The sequence below is a fragment of the Anopheles stephensi genome, chromosome 3, assembly GCF_013141755.1.
Source record: "Anopheles stephensi strain Indian chromosome 3, UCI_ANSTEP_V1.0, whole genome shotgun sequence".
Taxonomy (NCBI): domain Eukaryota; kingdom Metazoa; phylum Arthropoda; class Insecta; order Diptera; family Culicidae; genus Anopheles; species Anopheles stephensi.
This window is the reverse complement of record NC_050203.1, coordinates 74,854,562-74,873,674: the sequence shown is the minus strand read 5'-3', so window position 1 is coordinate 74,873,674 and position 19,113 is coordinate 74,854,562. Positions and strand designations below refer to the sequence as shown.

At 45.2% G+C, this 19,113-nt stretch overlaps 1 protein-coding gene across 2 annotated transcripts in view; it reads left to right on the top strand.

Moving 5' to 3' along the window:
• Positions 1-19,113, top strand: part of LOC118510757 (probable G-protein coupled receptor Mth-like 1) — a 162,657-nt gene that overhangs the window by 117,824 nt on the left and 25,720 nt on the right. For both annotated transcript variants that reach the window (XM_036053001.1, XM_036053002.1), the window contains exon 5: positions 9,787-9,968. In XM_036053001.1, the coding sequence (XP_035908894.1) occupies positions 9,787-9,968 (182 nt within the window). The remainder of the gene's footprint in view (positions 1-9,786; positions 9,969-19,113) is intronic.

Genomic DNA, 19,113 nt, shown 5'->3' with positions numbered 1-19,113 from the left:
TCTATGTGGTGGTGGATGTGATTTAAATAAATTGAAATTTGCACTCCACCAACCAAACTCTGGCCAAGTCTCCAACCGGGAAACAGGCACGCGACCGAGATTTGTCGCTGTTGACGACCGTGTCCGCGATTTGAGGATGCAAATTTGAGACATACTTTTGGGCGTGTGCACCAGCGTCGGGTTTGTGGCATTAAGTCACAAGTCAGCCTCTTCAATGAAAGCTTGCACCATCGTACACTCTCTCGCCCAGGTCGCGTCCATACTTGCCAACCAAGCATTCTTCATACGCCCGTTCACGATCAATCGTGAGCGTGTGCCGAGCGCCAGCAGCTGGCAGAAAGTGTATGCTAACTTAATTCAATTAAATTAGATCAAATCAAATTCTTATTCAAACTGAAAGCGAACGACCGGTGTCCCTGGTTGGGAGGAGCCATCGAGCTGCCCGTTAGCAATTGTTCATCTCGAGCACAAAGTAAGTCTGAGGTCTCCATCGATTTGTGGCCCTATGTTTTCCCATTTGCGAGACAGTCATGGCGGGAATCTTCTTCCCTGCGGCTTCTCATTGCGAATAATTACAGCTTGGCAGGCCAACACAACCGCACCATTCAACCACATTGAGACATTAAAGTTAATCGGTAATCGGCCGGTTCCACAACGGAAAAGGAGCACGGTTGGTTGGCTCTGGTTGGCTGAATGCTCTGTGCGCATTTCCGGTCGGAATGCAATTTACCTCTCGTTGTTGCATCGGTACCGCTTGACTTTAGCTGGTGCGGTACAATATCGATCCGTGCTGGCGAGTTTCTGGCCGCTGGTCTGGTTAATTGGATTAAAGGCAATTTCACTCTCGGGTGTTGATAATTATTTGCAAATAATCTAATTGTTTGCAATCGGTAAACGGAGCGGCGGCGGTCTGCCGTCGTTTGATGAGCGATGTTCTGACTATTTGCGGGCTTAAGGCGCAGATGTCCGTCAAAAAGGCTAGAAATTGTGTTTTGGGACTTGCTAAAAGGAAAATCTCTCTAAATGTTCTTAAGTTGAAGTTGGACTCCAAAACCCATTTTGAAGTACTTAGTAAAGGGGCATCACCAGAAAATAGTTCTCCTGTCAGTGGTTTGTTGGATAGTTCTTGAATATCCGGAAGTCCAATTTCTTTACATTCGCCAGGATTTACCAGATCATCGACCTGAGCGCTTGTTAGATTATCTTGATAAACTCTGTATTAGCTAAGGACACTGGAAATCCAGCGATCGCCTTCGACGTTGGCATCGTTTAGCTCACATAATTGTCATCCTCTAGCACACAAAATCCTGTCCACATCAAACCAAAAAAGACTAGAAAAGTTAAAGACATTCTTATTAGTTCCTACAATCCTACAAATGCTTAGTGACCTTAATAACTCCAAGCTCCTCCAAGATATCATTGTGTGATGCAATATCGCCTGGAGAGATTTTCACTTTCGCACTGATACCAACGGATATGGCAACAATGTTGTCCACAGTCTCTCGACGATTTCTTTTTTATGGGACCCCGTTTCTGCCAATGGTTCTCTCCTTTGGCGCGTTTCTCTTTCATTTGAAAAATTGCATCAAACGCTACCAGCAGGAAACATTCATCATAGAGGACCCCTGATACCCGGATGAAGCGCTGTTAGGGTCTTGATTTAGCATGCAGGCTAAACTATGAAAAGAAAACAGCAGCTACATCGCCAATAATAAATAAGAGACGAAGCATCCACCGAAGAAGAGGAGGAGGAGGTTTTTATTGGAGGTGGCTTCAGCCTTACTGTCCATCCACACAATGAACCGTGACCTTTCTTTCGCAGCACAGACTCCTGCTATCTCCATCTCCTCGAAACCATTATTTCCGGTGAGTTGAAGAAGCGATATTCATAAAACAGCTGCAAAGGCTTCTTTGCAAAAACCCTGACCTTCCCTGGCTGCTGGCCAGCCGGTTTTCGAAAGCGAAAGCCCTTCCGTCCAGCGATACAGAGAGAGAGAGAGAGGGAGCGAAAGTGATAAAAACCTCCAGCCCGTGCACACGTAGCCGAGGCCTGCCGGAACGCATCTACGCGCACGCACACGGGTAGAAAATTCCTTTCGGCCACACATTTATGGTGGCTATAATTTTAATTTTATTGTCACATTTTATAACCACCAATTCAACGCCTGTCTGGTTCTGGGTACCAACATTCACACTACCCGACGCGGTATAGAACTTCGTTTAATTTACACGCAAAGTTCCAGGAAGTGTGAGGTCCAGGAATAAAGTGTCGCCTCTAAAGACGAGCCGAGAACTCCAATCACTGTGCATCGGCATCACCATCAACATCCTCATCATCTGCAATAATGACTGCCAGTGCCATTTTGCAGAACGGACCGAACGACAACAATAGCAACCTTCTATCTGCAACTGGGGGTTTTTCTGAGTGTTATAGGTCTATCATTAAAAACTAATTCAAATGAAAGCGCACGAATGGTGTAGGATGGATGTGTCCTTGTCCTATGCTAAATTAGTCATTTTCGCTAGGAACCACATTTAATGAGATGTGTAACACAACCGCTAACAATATCTTCTAGAGTCGAAGTTAGTCTTCAGCTATTTCGGATGATGTCTTCAAGGCTAATTCTGAAGGTCTGTCTGTTATTCAAAAATTCAAGTCTGTTTTGTTTTGGAAATCTGATAAAGGCTTTAGGCTCTCATATAAAACGTGTTTTGAAGAATTTATGTGAAGTTATCAGGCGAGAGAGACGTTTGAGAGACCAAAATTGAGGTTATTTTCTGAGCCACATCAGCTCTAGCTCTGTCTCAGAAATTGGGAAGTCTTGATAATTTTACGATCGTAATCCATCAGCTTCAAGGTCTTTCCATTGTCATACAGGTGTTAGAAAAGAAAGTGTTGGTAACAGTCTAACTGTTCTTCCCGCCAGCAGTTACCTCAAGGTCTCATCCATACGACTAGAACTCTCCAAATCTTATCTTGAAACTGATGCCCTGATGGCACTGATTATTGCTCTTCTTTTCACGTTCTTAGGAGCACCATAAATGTCGTCGACGGAAAAAAACGAAATCCACGAAATCTTCAATTCAAGTTCTTTGATGTGTTACATGAAACCGGTTTTTTCTGAGGCACATGTTTCCGTTACGTTACGAGCTCACCAAACTAGCAATCGGCGGCGTGATTTCGGAAGCCCTCCCAAGCGCTTTCTGCCCATTTCAATTCTCCCCAATTTCTTCTTCGCTTCTGATTTCACTTTTTAATCAAATTAAGACTCATGCCTGTCGATGCAACGATGCACGTTTGAACCGGTCGCTGGAGTGCGCGGCGATTCTTGTCCATTGAACCGGGGTTACTTGTTCCCGTCACGCTTTCACTGTTTTCGGCTGTTCTCCGTATCCAGCTCGTTAGCCATGATATTCTGCTCCCCGTTGCAGCTTTCTTTAGCGTTCTTGAGGCTCTTCAGACGCTTCAACAAAATTGACCGTAAATGATGAGATTTAACGGTTCGTTTGCTGTCGGTTATTGAACTCCTTCTCCACCGTTTCACCTGCGTGCACCTGGCAGCACGGTCCAGCTGATCCCACTGCATCCGCCAGCAAGTGTGCCGGTGGTAGATGTTTGATAGGGGTTTCACAGAATCTTTAATCTTTCGACGAAGCGCGTAGGCACGCCTAGGGTCGCTTCATACTATTTTGACAAATGTGTCCCTGACAAAGAGCTACAAATTGAACAATAAAACATCGGAATTCATAGTGCCAGGGCGCGGGGGTTAAGTTTAATGGTACCGATCTTCATTTCAGGATTAAACGCTCTAACTGCATATCCTACGCATTCTTCATCCTACGTCTCTGTTTGTTCTCTAAAACCGGGCCCAACCATTCCTGGATGCCCCTGCACCAGTCGAGGCTATGTTGTAAATGAACACGTCTCTCCCGTGGTTGATTTATGTCACTTTAATAGCATCGATTTTAGACGATCATCACGATCGACGAACGACACTTAAAAGGATGCATTCCTGATCATCGGCCGGAATGGGTTTATAATGCATTATTACGTACTTCAATCAGGGTGTTTTGTTTGGGAATTTTCGAAATAATATTGACAAATGGGTAGAGAAAGTTTTTGTTTTGTTGGGGTTTCAGAAAGAGCTGTCATATTAATATTCATCTTCAAAATTGGTGAGTAGGTTGTGTGTAGGATTTCTTGAAGTTTAACGTGTTTTTGGGACGTTTTGAAACGGTTGAAGAACAGGCTGCTATGCTTCCCTTCCTCAGATATTCTCAGGACTCTTGATTCCTGTTGTTAATTCTACACGTGTCTGTCTATCAGAACACTTTGGTAACTTTTTTTTTCCTCCACCAGAACTGTTCCAAATTCTTTCCTCCGGTTTGCTATTTTTCTCCCGGAACGAAACTATTTGACATGGACACTAGCATTCCGGCCAGAAATAACTTTCCCAAAGAATTGTGTTTGTCGCGGACATTTGCCGTTGTCCACACAATATCCGCATAGCTAACGAAAATGTAACTTGCAAGAGATGCTAAAGATAACTTCCTCCAGAACACGGGTCCTTATTTACATCACCCTGGGTTGGCATGGGAACAGCAAACAGCAATCCCCCTTCAGTAAGCTGTACAAAGGCTGTACCGTCAGACTTTATGCACACTTTTGCTGCCGATGCATCCGGTGCAACGCCAGCGCCGTGTTGTGTGCTGTTAAGGGAATAAGTTTTACCAGGAAGAAATAAAACTCAAACGCTTGAGACATTGAGGACACGGTAAAAAAAAAATCGTTGACTGTAACGATAACAGCCGCGCCATCGCCAGAGTGGAAAATAAAGCACTTGAGCTCTGGACTCTCTCTCCTCCTCCTTCTCGGTTCGCGTGAAGAGAAGTGTTTTCGCTTTTAATTAAAACTTGTACAATTTTCAAATGTTTTAATTGATAAAACTCGACTTCCCGCTTGTAGAGGCCTCCTCGGGAGTGCAAAATCCAGGCGTTGCATTTAGCTCAACGCCACCTTCGCAGTGGAAGAACTTTTAACTCCCTGGTGGAAAGGGGGTTTCTTTTCTTCCGACGATTCCATACCGACAATATCCATACCGAAGGCGCGTGAAACGAGGCACCTCACTCTTGGTGGAGGAAGAAGTTTGTCGTGTCCTGTTACCTCTTCCAGCATCGCCCGCACCGTCTCGAGACAGCGAATAACGCGACAATTAGAGAATCTGTTTCGTGAGTAAATACACACAGGCGTGAACTGGCTGTGTTGCCGGGGAAAATTTAAATTAATTAATTCGTTTACTTAAGAACGAACTGCAAGAGTGGGTATGCTGTTCCCTGAAGGAATGAAATACATCATCATCATCGTCATCAACAACTGCAGCAACATCCCACGACATGATCCATTTCACCACCGGACTCACCAACCGACCAGGGACAGGATTGAGACTCGCTACTTGTTGGTTGCTGGAAGTTGTTACAAGTAATTTGAGATAACCCCGCCGTTTTCCGTTCACCGTTCCTCTACCAATTGTTAGCACACTGTGCCGGAGCCCGAGCTCTGAAGAAATGTCTCGTTAAAACTGACACCACGGTTGGATGAATGAGTTACGAGTTTATTGGACCAGAAAAGTAAGGTTTCTTCCTGTAAGCCTCCGGGAATGCCTCGATGGCCGTGCGGGGGATGGATGCCCAACACACTTACCAAACGCAATCCCCACAACGGCTGCTAAACATAGACCAGAAAGTGTTGAAAGTCAATCTTCATTGCGAATTGCGGGACAATGGGACGAAGTGACGGCAAACTTGTGATTGATTGCCGGTTGGCTTTTGTCCGGACGGTGGTAGGTAGATTTGATTGTGGCAATTAAAACGTAAATGCAGTTACTCGGTTTTGGGTGGGGCGTCTGGATGAAGGATGGATGAAGTTATGCAATTTGGTGCTAAGATAAGAGTCTTTCCGGGGGTAATGGTAGAGGTCTGTGTGATACTATTCTCGGTGGTCTCTTTAAGATCTCAGGAAGTCTCATCAACAAAAATCTTAATCACCAATAAATTTCAGTTGAAGTGGCAATATTATCATTTAATACAATCAAGTTTTAATTTAGAATATCCAGCTGTATCTACATCAATAGATTATTGTCTAGTTCTCGCTTAAAATCTTGTTCGTAGTAATCAAACTACTATCATAAACATAAAAATAAACGAATTAAACTGTGCTGTCTCTACAATTTGTAACTGACAGCACTGACAGCATGCAACCACTTAAAGAAATTGGGCTAATATTTTGGCTGCTATTTAGATTGATGAACTGAATGTTCGATTATTTTGAGCGCTTTAAGAAACTGACAGCATTTAAACTTCTGATGAAAACTGACAGTGTTTCGACCTTCGTTTATAATACTAGCTTGAGTTCTTGATTTACGTTTTTGCTGTAAGTAACTGACAGCATCGATAGCAAGTTTATTTTTTCTCGGCAAAAGCTGCCAGCATACAGACCCATTCTTAAAATTCGAGGATTGGTATTTTATTCACGTTTTAGGAGTGAAATCTATACAAATATTTAAATAATTGAAGCTGTCAATAACTCATTATTTTTCTCCACCTGAACCAGAACTCAGCGCCTAGTTTGCTATAACTATATCGGAACTCACCTATTGCACAATCCCTAGCACTTACGTTGTTCATCCCATTAAAACCCTTTACCGTACGGTCACCGTCATTTGTCTCATCGCACCTTATCGACACCGTGTTGACGCGTGATTCGATTGCTCTTGGTTGGCGATCGAATTCCACCAACCTCTCGAGCACTCGTGATTTGCGATGCGCCAAGGTAAGGCCCACTGCCCTTTTCCCTGTCCTTTCGTTCCTTTCTTCAAACGTAGAATTTATCGCCGCCAGCCCGAAAGCGAGCAAGCATCGGAGTTGGAGTAATGGTTCCGGCGAAAGAAAAGTGTCATCCAATCGGCTCACCGACCCGACGGCCCGGTTCGATGTTTCGTAATGTGCTATAAAAATTTTGTAATTTCACACCGCATAACTCTTCGATGGGCCTTGCACTGTCAACGACCAGCGTGTTTGGCGTGTGAAAATCGACACCGAACGCCAAAGCCCTCAGATCGGGGTGCAATGATCGCGATCGATTGGAAGTGAAGCATGTTGGCGACATCAGCAAATGGCCTTGGACGTGTAGACTCTCTCCCTACTGCGAAACAGTTCCTTGAGCGTGTGTTTAGACACATAATGAGCGTCTTCTGAGGAGAATGCTTTCATTTTCTAATTCATTTCCTGTGTGCTTTATTCCATTGTGTGGGTAAGCATTCAATTTCCGGTACAATTTCCTTCCGGGAATCAGTAGGGAGTATGTGAGCACACAATTAGTGTACGATTTATCGATTGATATGCAAATCGGTCCTACCGTCCCTAGTGACACTTCCCTTCACATGTGGTTGCCCCAAAGATAACATCACACCGGGAATGATTAATAGTCCGCAAGACATCCTTTCTGGCCGGTGTCGCATCATCGGCTATTCTTCCCGACATTCGAGGGAAACATCTTGCAAGAAACTTCATTACGTATGTCGTGCTGCTGCTGCTGCTGTTGTGTTTGACTTTTATCACGTGCTCGAACAGGGTGCAAAGTAGCTCTTCAGCAAACGGACAACCACTCCCGAAAGTGGAGCTCACGTGCTGTCCATAAATCATACATCCAAAATGGTGCCGAATTTCTAATAAAACACAATCTTCACCCGACTATATTGAACTTGGGACCCCGGAACGAGGAAGGATATTTTCACATTTTTCGGTCCAAGAAAACCCATGTCGTCCCGCTCTGTTCGATCATAAATTTTCATAAATTTTGTCCCTATATCAACTCGGCTGCTCCGGGGGAGGGAACTCATCTGAGACCTAGAACGGTCACGGAACTTTGGCTAGATGTTTGGAAAAGTGCTCCTTCGGATGGATGCAGCTTTTCAACGCTGCACTGCAAGGGAAAACCCCCACCAAAACGGAACCGGAAATCAAAGCTTCCCGAACAGAGGAGCGTAGTGAAATGCAATTCATAACCTCCCAAGGGCGTCTAGGTCCTCCGAAAAAAAGCACTCGAAAAGGCATACGAACACGAGATAACAACGTTACTGGTTTACTCGGTTGAGATGCCATAAGAGCACCAGGGAACCGACACAGAGGGTGAGAAGTTGGATGGAAATAGGTAACATCTTGAGCAACAAAAACAGCCTCTCCCTTATCACAAACTCAAGTGGTGAAATTGAGGGAGCAGAAGCACTCCGAACAAGCCTTCCCCGTTTGGATGTCACTGTGAAGTCTCGGTGTCCTCGGCAAGAAAAAAGGATGTGTGATATTTGGTGGAGCACAACATTTGAATAAATCATACCGACGATACCGTATCGGAGTGTTCGGAGTTTTCTTTTCCTCCAGCTTTGATTCCTTCCGGTTGCTGATGGTGCTTGCCTTGCAGAAGGCACTCTCGCTTCGCTAACGTTCTCAGGCCTTGCCAAAATGAAAGCAAAAATCAACGGACAAACCAAAAAACCTTTTCTGTTATTTTTTTCCGGGGAAGAATTTCCATAGTCTCTCGACGCAAATCGAACGATGATGAGCGGCGAACGAACAAGATGATCAGCGTGTTTTTGCTTCCGGGGTTTTTGCTCCGTACTTAAAGTACTCCGGACACCGGCGTGGCTCCAGTTGGAATGGTCTAAAAGCAAGATTAAATATTTACTTCACTTGGCATGCTGTCGGTATGTATGTTTGTAGACTGCTGCGCATTCGTTACGATTTAGATTAAGGTCGGGGAGCCCTTTTGCAATGTTTGCTATCAAATGTGGTTTCCTCATTTGGCCGGTTGATTAAATCTGTAACGTTGGGGCATCCGGCGTTGGACAGGGTTCTTTACGCAAATTAGCCTTTAAAGAGATGTTGGATATTGGGAAGAGAAATTTTGGGTCAAAAATTATCTCTACATGAAGTAGTCAGACTTCAAGGAGCAGACCGTAGCATCTCAGGACTCATCAGTATCTATCCTGACTATTAGCTGAGAAGCACCAAAAAGAATTCTAGCCATAACGCGATATTTTTAAGTATTCATCAAGGATTTCCCAACATGCAGCTACGCCATCAGAGTCTCCTCGTTATAAGACATTCAAGGATCAGTCTAAACATCTGTCGTACAAAGTTTGGATACAAGATCTTAAATGCATACACAACAAGAACTGATTCCCGTATCTCTATCGCAAACCAATCTGTACAATGAAGAACTGGTACTTAAAGCTCACTCAGCCATTTCCTTAGTCCTTCCTGTCACACACACACACACCTCCAGCCGCACCAGGACGTCAGCAGAGCTGGCAACTCATTCATTTGGCAGCAGCGCTGCTGTTAGCACTTCATTTACTCTGATCCCTTTGCCGGAAGAGCTTCATTTTCCGCATACGCAGACATTGGCGCAGTCTGGCAGCGTCAGGAATGCCGGTCCTGTTGAGCCGGCGGTGTGCGGTGCCAAATGCTGATGCAGCATTACCGTCAAACGATGGTGATGATGATACGCCGTACTCTGTGTGTGTTTGTATGCTGCACTCGGTAAAACTATTTATTTATTCATGCATGCATGTCTCTTTATTTATCTGTTCCCCGTCGATTTTCTCTCGAGCACGTGACATTGGGGCTGGGTGCAGAAATCTGGCTGGACGGACGAACAGTGCGACCAGTGTGGCAGTCCGGTATTTATAATATTTTCCCCTGTTCCATCTCTCTCACTCTCTTCCACAGTGATCTACGGCCAACATCGCTGGAGAAAAGCCAGGAAATCTGTCGGCTTCGGATCTACGAGGTGTACGCGTGGGGTGTCCCGCTGGTTATTGCGGGCGTGGCAGCCATCCTGGACAATCTGCCGGACAGCAACGATACCTACTTGAGGCCACGCTTTGGTGAAGCAAAATGCTGGTTCTACGGTAAGCGGCAAACCGACCTCTAATCTAACCGAATCGAATTCCTGAGCAAATACACGCCCGGAAATTCCCCTAAACATCATCCGGGCGGGAGATTGTGCACCGACGATGAATGAACCTGTGATGTGCGAGATGCACCTGCGCCCACATCCTCAAGGCGAATGCCGATGGTTCGATGCATCAACCGACGCATGACAGAGCAATCAAACCGACTAACATTTCATTTCATTATGTTAATTATACGAATCAATACGAAGGTGGCGCACCACAAAACCTGGGGGTACTCTCTGCCACTCTCTCTGTCAAAGAGCGTCTTACTGACGAGTGAGCTTTTCTCCAACCCAGGGGGATAGCATTGTGCCAGTGGGTTAGTGGATTCGATTCCATCTTCACGACCAATATTTACCACAAACATCCAGCCGGTGCAGTGAAGGTGCAGCTGGCGAGGGATTAAATTACTTCCGCCAGAGGAAGCCGGAGGAAGTCTTTGAAGCGGTCGGCAACTACGGCCTAAACTTCCGCTTTTATGTGGGCCCTCACAAAAGCTTGCCTTTCCTGCGTGTGTGCGTATCGGTATCCGATTTGGTGAAGATGGCTTTGTTTGTTGGCCGGACGGATGACGATCTTCGAAGTAGACGAAACGTCTAGACGACGACGACGACGAGGTCCTCCCGTTTGACGTCAGGGCTCTTGGAATGCACTCGAAGCGAAATTCTAGTGAAATGCAAACCGGGCGTGACGGACGGACGGAAGGATTAAAGCAATCAAATGTGTTTATGCGTGTGTGTGTGTGTGTGTGTGTGTGTATGTCTAGGGTGTGTCCATTAGAGAAGTATCTTCGCTTTGATTGACCACAACAAACAATCATTGCTCACTAATTTCTTGCCTGTTGGGTGGATGTGAGCGGGTATATCATCCTGCCCCATTTTACAGCTCAAACCATCTGAAGGGCTGAGTTTGGTTACACTTAAAACCAATTAAAACTGTACATTCTTTTCCCGGAGCATGTATCCTGTCTTCCGTCAGTACGTACATTGCTTTTAGACTTTTGCTGAATATTTTAAAATGCCTACCTTCAAAGTACAGCTTTTGGTGCACCAGGACGAAGACATCCACAACCCGGAGAAGAGTGATGTGAACACAAAGGATAGCTATAAATCGATCTGAGTGTGCTCAGGGCTTTGATATTTTCCCGGAACATTCAAAGCCCAGCTCCGGAAGTTACGGGGACTGCAGTTGCATTCGTTTCGTTCCCATTCGTTTGACGCAACTACGTAGAGTGTTGCTTGTGTGCAAAATTAATGAGTAAAAGTGTAGTGTGTAGTTCTTCCCAGTTCCCGATGGCAAAAGTTTTTCCAAACGCTGCTGGCTATTCGGGCAAACAACATTTGCCTTTGACAACACCCCTCCCCATTCTATTTCGGTACGATACATGCGATACTTGTTAGTGCCAGAAGAAGCATGAAAATCATTACCGAGCATTAAGAAACTTTTGCAATTATTAGTTTAATGGCATCAGAAGCACGACAAGCAATCCTTTCGAGGTTGGTTCCTTGTATCGGGTTTATTGATTTTGAAAGCTTTTATCGATGCATAGGTGCCGTGTTTTATGGGGTGTGATATTCAGGATACTCATTTTTCGAATTGGGAAAATATGTTACATGAGCTAATCCTTGGGAGACACTCTCTTTCGGGATAGAATTGTGGCGAAGTCAGCAGATTCTTAGAGGAGTAGGATTATATAGATCAATAGCAACGTTATCATTACTCATCCTCGTATTGGGAGTATCTCTGAAACCTTGGAGAATATCTTGGGAGAGACTAGAGGCAAGCTCAAGGACTCTAATTACCAAGCACGCACCCACTCCAAGTGTAATGCACTTGGCAGTGAAGACCAGCAGCGTCTGGTATCCCGGAACCACACTCAGAACATCCATCCACTTGGATTAAACCCCGTTACCGGGGACTTGAGTGTGGGCGCCAATATCTCCCAAGGCTGAGAAGGAGTGAAAGGTACCAGCTCGTTGAAATGGAAATCAATCTCCAATTTATCACTCCTGACATCACCTGCCCCTTGCTGTTAGACCGGTTCGGCTATTCCGGCAATGAATAGCTCACAAGTTGGCGGTCCCAGCTCAAGGATGTCTAGATGGGACAAGAAATCTTCCCCCGGAGCCGTTATCAATTATGGACGGAAATCGAAGTACTTATCAATATTCAATCGATGACACTTTCACTCGGTCCAAGTAACGACGAGGCCAATAATAACGAGACGAAAGCACTCGAGCGCAAAGGTAGATACTACGGGAAGATACCACGTTTTCTCGTAGAGCTGTGTGGATGTGTCCTTTCGTGATGTGTTGTGTTTTTAGAGCGCCCTGGGGGAAGTACCGGGAGTCCTGACAGGGAATTAGGCAATTTGATTGGCGATAACATAAATCATTCCATTAGGTCGGAGAACTCCCCGTACTCGGGATTGATGGTTGAGTTGGCATACATGAATAATGAATAAATCAACTATCGGGCTCCAACAGGATCTAGTAGCGAACTACGGATGACGCCTTCCTGGAGATAAGTTTTTCCTCCCCCCAGCAAAAGACTTCATTACCAACCGCACCAAACAATGTCCGGGACATGAAGTGTGACATGAAATATTGCCAGGTTTCGAAGTGCGCTCCGGGGAAGGTGCAAAATGCAGCCCGATGAAGCCATCGGTTTTCGTTAATAGCTCCCGCGATAGCACTGTTGCATCTGTTGGTAAGAAGCTATTAAGCGTAAGCGCCCACCCGTCTTCAGTTTTATCTCCGAGAGAGCCTCGTGCTGTCGGCTTTTTGCATGCCGCGGTGTTGCCTTTTAATTAAAGCCGGAGTTGCGTTTTTGTCGCCCGTGTGATCGCGCTGAGTTGCTGCTGAATTGCACCACCACCACCTCCACCAGGGGAATGGGAACGAGACCGACAGAAGAGAGGTGGAAGTTGAAGTTTTATTGCCCACCGGGGCCCCACCAGATTTGCTGGGCAGCTGTATGTGCTTCCGTTTTCCCAACCGACTCCAGTCCGCACTGCTCGTGGGATCAATTTGCACCGGTAAAAAGGTAAGCGTTGTCGGGAGTTGCCAACCCGAGTGCGCTGAGGGATGCTAATCAAAAACGGCTTGCGGGCTTCCCAGCGTAATTGGCGAGAGTCAGCCACATTATACCTCTCTATCGACCAGAGTTGCACATCGTGTTCAGCCGCTAGTCCATGGGGCTATGCAAAAGGGCTCCGGCAGCGAGTCATTGGGCAGTGTAATTTAAATCAAATTATGCGATAAATCTCGTTTCTTGCGCACGGCGTTCCGACGGGTGAGAAATTGCGTGAGAAAGTGAAAATTACGAAACCACATGGAGAGGAGCCCGGTCGCCACGTATCGATCGTATCACGGGCGTCGCCTGGATCGAAGCGAACCGATCGTGTGCCGTCGTCCAAACCGCTGGAAGTAGCCTTGAACATATTGGCAGCATTCAAACCACACTCTGGGTGCCCCGGGTGTGATCGGTGAAGCGAACTTCTCGTTAGTTCAATGACACATTCACCCGCACCCGCTGTCCAAGTCTGGAGCAGCAAGTGGGTCCTCCACAAGAGGCTTGGAAAATAAATCAGCCAACATCGGCAGGCGAAACATAAAGTATTTCTCACTTCACCCTCATGCCTCCGAGCCACTGCTATTCGGGCCCGGACGAAATGTTGCGAAAGGTTAAGATCGCCAGCAGGTTTCACGGTTCCACGGCCGGCTCCCTCTTCGACCCTGGTAGTCGTGGTAGGTCACGAGTTGTACACGAATATTTTGGGATGTGTTGTCGGAGTGTTGGACGGGAAAACAAACCACACCACGCACACCGGGACGTCCAGGGTCAAGCCCGTCAGAAGGAAGCAGATCGGAAAAAATGGCCGCCATGCCCGCTTTCCGTTCGGGAGGGAATGTGTTTTGCACCGATCACCGGGAACAAAATAAACATCAGAATAAATCAGCACTCGGCGCAACGGCGTTGGTTGGTTTTGGAAAAGTCGGCACGGTCCTACGGCCAAGAGTCCTCCCTCCCCCCAAGGAAACAGCTCAGAAACATAAACACATTTCTCTCTTAATAAATATGTCCGCGATTCGATACATACACGCGGTGACGGGGCAACAGGAGGACGAACGGGAGAGAGAGAGAGAGAGCATCACTCCCCACATCCCTAAACTCTAGACGGCCCGTGAGATCCCGTGTCAACCACTAAACCAAATGCTGGAATGTTTCATCGGAAGAGTTTATAAATTTTCTCCGACAGCCAGCAACCTGAACGCAAACCGTCCACTCCACAGACATTCGGGTGGACACAAGGTCGACAAGGCGGGTCGACTAGCAATGGAGAGGAAGAATTTCCGAGCAATCTGCAAACTTAATCCGTCGAGTCGCCGACAAGCTTTCCTTTCTCATTTCCGCCCCAGGTTTTTTCATTTCTTTCTGCTCTGTGGAGTCGCAACATGTTTTTTGGTTGTGGGGGAGTATTACTAAAATATTTTCCAACTGGCCGCTCTGTGCACGACGACTCTTCGGCAAGCAGGAGACTATAATTTGATTTGTCTTTCCATCGACGACGACCACGACGACCATTAAAGCCGGATTTTGAAACGGTACGAAACTGGATCGTTGCCAACGACGACAACGACGATGATGGCAAACGACAAGAGGATCGCCGAATATCTCTTGTTGAACATGGGGACCGAATTCGATAGGGACGACGTTGTTAGAGTTTTTGATGATGTTCGATCGAATGTCTGTTATTTCTGCCTATTTAGTTTGTTAGCTTGGTTCCCTTTCACTTGGCACTTTCCACCAGACAAGCTATTGGGTGGGTGTTGAAGTTTGAAATTATTCAAATAGCATTCAGTAGGACAGCTTGTTGGGGATTCCTATTTTATTAGTAATTTAAAAAAAATAAGTTGAAGAAAAGGCTTAAAATTTAAAATAATAGGTTTCGTTGTTTGGTGGGACATTATTCAAATAATATATTATGAGCTGCAAGAGATGCTCTTACGTATTAATTGGTGTTTCCCTATTGAAAGTGTATTTATGTTTACATTTAAATATGAAAATAAAATAATTGAGTGAGTATTTGCAATCAATATAGTGACAACAGAAGTCCTTGGCTGGGTGGAATATTTATGATATTTAATTGGCTTGAGAATGGCAAGCCTAGAAGAAATATAGACAAAATAATCGTAATTCAATCTCAGTCGAAGCACTTTTAGGATGATTTACTGTGAATAGAATAAAAATAAAGGTTTGATTAGGATTCATACTTTCTTCTTCTTGGTTTAACGAACTGCAAGGTAACGCTGGCTTACTGGACTTAATGAAACGCTACGGAGGAACGATACAGTTGAGTTTTGCTCTCTGGTCCTGCCGAATCAAGATCAGGATCTTTTCCATATCAAAATTTATTTTAAAATTCTATATTTAAACATGTTCAAAATGCTTTAAAATCGAAAAATATCATAATTTCAAATAAAAATTCTCTTTGGTGGGACATAAGTTGTATCGTTGACTGTGAGCCACAAGAATCTATTTCTTTAAAGGCCCCCTTAAAGGACATGCCAGCCATATCTGGCTTACTAGACTTATTCGCACCGCATTAGTTGGATAGTTAGTTCTCACTAAGGAGAAACGGCTTCGAAGATGGGATTCGAGCCACGCGGTTCTGCCGTGTGAAGACCGACAACGCTGTCGCATCTACCACCGGGAGCCACAAGAATATGGAGGCCTGTGCAAAATATAATTATCCTGGACCACTTCCTCAAATCACACCGAACTTTTTGGCCAACCCAATGCCCGTCAATGCTCACACCAGCAGTTGAAATTGTCAAGACTGTCCCCAACAAACAACTGAACTGCCCATGCTCCCGGTGGTAGCGAATGGATTATAAATATGCCTGATGATGTTCAAACATTGGCATCATTTTGCATCATGACTTTATATCGTGATAGGAAAAACCATTGCAGCGGGGGGTTTGGAAAAGCTTGCAGAGCATGTCACGGGATAACAAGTTGTTGAAAAATGAATGCACTTCTCACTGGATGTCAACAAGGGGGGAAGTTGAATGCATGTGCAACTTCCTTTTTTTTTTTGCACTCTCGCTCTGTTTGTGTGTGTGGTTTACTCCGTTCTTTCGATTGTGGAACTGGCTGGTTGACAGCTTTTCTCGGAGTTTGGACTGCTGACGTCCCAAAATGGCAAACATATTGACAAATTGGCGTTTGCAACTCGGTCGGATAAATATGGAACTGTGCTGTGGAAAATCTCTTCCACACGACCCGATCCGATTGGTCTTGTTTTCCCACCACCGTTTCCAGTGGATGCAGCGCGCTAATTCGATCAGATACGATCGCATAGTTTGTTTGATGGGGGTTATATGGCAGGCAGGGAGAATCCATACATACGTTCGAATGAGTTTGACCAACACTCACAGTATGAATAAATGAACAGAGACAATTCGGTCGATTTTGGTTGGGTCGGTCCGGTCCACAATGAAGCCAGTGCAAACAGTCAAACAGGGGCGAGTTTTATACTACACGCTTGCTTGATTTTCACCGATCGGTGTTCGATGCCTGTGGTCTGTGCGCCGGTGGTGGATTTATGTCAACTTCGATTTGAGCCGCCTGCATGCTGGACTGCCGTGAGCATAATTGAATTATTCTGAAGCGAAAAATTGTCCTGATGTGAGATTAAAAGGAAGCGGACGGATGGTGTTTTTTGGTGTAAATGTGGGATTTGTTTATGGCTTAAATATTGCTCAATATTTTATAATTAAAGCCATCATGGATTAAAGGTTCTTTCCAACATTTTTTAAACGAATAGCTTTACGCTTCAATTTTTCATGCCCTTTAAATCATCTTCCATTGCCGTCTGCCACTAAAAACGCATCCAGACTTCCGCTAGACCACTTAGTAAATAGATAACAGCTTGCCAACGTCCAGCGGGCCCAAGAGGACCAGTCAAGAGCGTAAAATTTCCCTTTTATCCTAGAAATTTGCCACACTGCAGTGCTCGATATTACGATGGGAGGAGAACGAATCGGGCTCGCTTTGCAGTAATTCTTCCTCACAGACACGACGGTGCAATGCGGCAGTTTTTTGTTCAGTTTTTTTTTTTGCCTTCCAGCTCATAATTATAACCATCACCATTCTTCGACTGCTCGGACTAACGACACCGTCCGTCCGGCTGGGGGGTTTTCGCTATTCTCTCCACGCGAAATCGTGTAATTATAAGTTGAGAAAATATCAAACACCATCTCAAAGTGAGAAAACAAATGGGAAGTAGTTAAAGCGGTGTGATGGGATGGAAATTATTGCCTTTTTCTGCTTTGTGGGGTTTTGAAGCACAAAAAATGCCATTTTTTTCACCGTTCAACTTGAATGTGGACACTCCACTATTGGCAGTGAAGTGGTCAGCGATTCGCCCAATACCCAATACAGTACCGAGTCAATTATTTAATCATGATTTATGCAACACCTCCAAGCGGAGCGAATGTTTTGCAGGATTAAATCGATCATTTGACCCGCGGTCTCGAAACGCCGAAATGGGACAGAAATATTCATCGCCACGCGAAGGTAGCCCTCCGAAGGAAGAGAGCCACACGATAGTTTTCGAGGGAGGAATAACGCACTGTATTTCAACTCCCAGGATGCAAAATGCTCCCCCCGAAATTAACATAATTATAATTGTTAATTGAGCAACTTCATTACGGCAAATTAAAGCTCGCTCGAGATACATGATGCTGCATCTCATTCGGATTACCAAGTGGACATAAGGAATTGTCTCTCCAAGTCCCATCTGGGGCGAAACCTTTTGTGCGTCTCCTTATGAATATCGGGGGTGGAAAAAAACGTGCAATTAATTTTCAATTATGCATAAACCTTTGTGGAATTATGTGGATGAGGATGGTAAAGATGAGCAGGTCTCCTTATCTTTATTAATCTTTGCTCTGGATCATGTGTTATTTAGACGGGGGATTCCGATCGATAAATCTCCACGCCCAACCATTAGCTTAATCCCACAAAACCAACACCCTAAACGCGCTCTAATCGGTGCTTAATTTGTGTAATTGCACGATACCGGAGCGTACGATTTAGATTTTATATACTTTCACGTATCGCTGCAAGGAAAATGAAAGGCATCCGAGACCGCTTGACTCCGAAGCTTGAGCCTCGCCCCAAGTTTAGGTCGCTTGGCGGCAACAGCGAAACGCAACAATAAAAAGCTAAAACCCATAACGACATGGAAAGGCGCGCACGAATTTAATGCCGTAACGATAATGTGACAATAAAACGCGTATCCCCACCGAGGCCTTCCAACCTCCAGGCCGGGTTTGGGAATTCATCTCACGTCTGCTTTGAATTGGAGGCACTGTTTTGGTTTTGTTGTAGGCCTGGATATTATGCTTTTATCCCTGTGAATGTCTGACGTTCTTTTTTTTTTTTTTGAGTCGATACACCTTCTTTGGAGCTCTCGAACTCAACAAAGCAAGCCACTTCCCAAGAGGTCTTTTATCGTAATGTGCAGATCTATCTCCAGAAGTAATAGTAGTGGTAGGAGGAGGAGGAACAGAGTTTCTCCCTGGGGTTTTAAAATCGCCACCACAATCAATCATGCCATTGTTTTGAATGGGCATTATTTTTTTGGGGAATGGAAGTTATCACCCACAGAACCCGCCTGCATTTGGATCTTATCGCGCCCATTTTACTAATGCTCCATTTTGCTGGTTGGGTAGGAGGGTTTCTCTCTTTTTCTTGATCGATCGCTCAGAAACGATCTTTTGTGTGTTAGTTATCGAACAGAGGAAATCCATCACACACTAACATGGATGCCGCTTGGTGTGCTGGTTGGTTACCGATGGGTGGGCATGATTATCACGTTGGATTGTGTTTCTTTTTGCGTACCTCGCACGTGATAAATGTAGGTTAAACATCACATCGCCCGGGTGTTGTGACGAACCTACAACTATAGAGAACCTCCCCGTTTTTCGACCAGACAGACAGGTAGGTCTGTCCTGAGGTAGCTCGAAGCGAGAAAGGAACTTCAGGCTTCTCTACACGCGGTCTAACACACTCCACCAAGAATTTGATC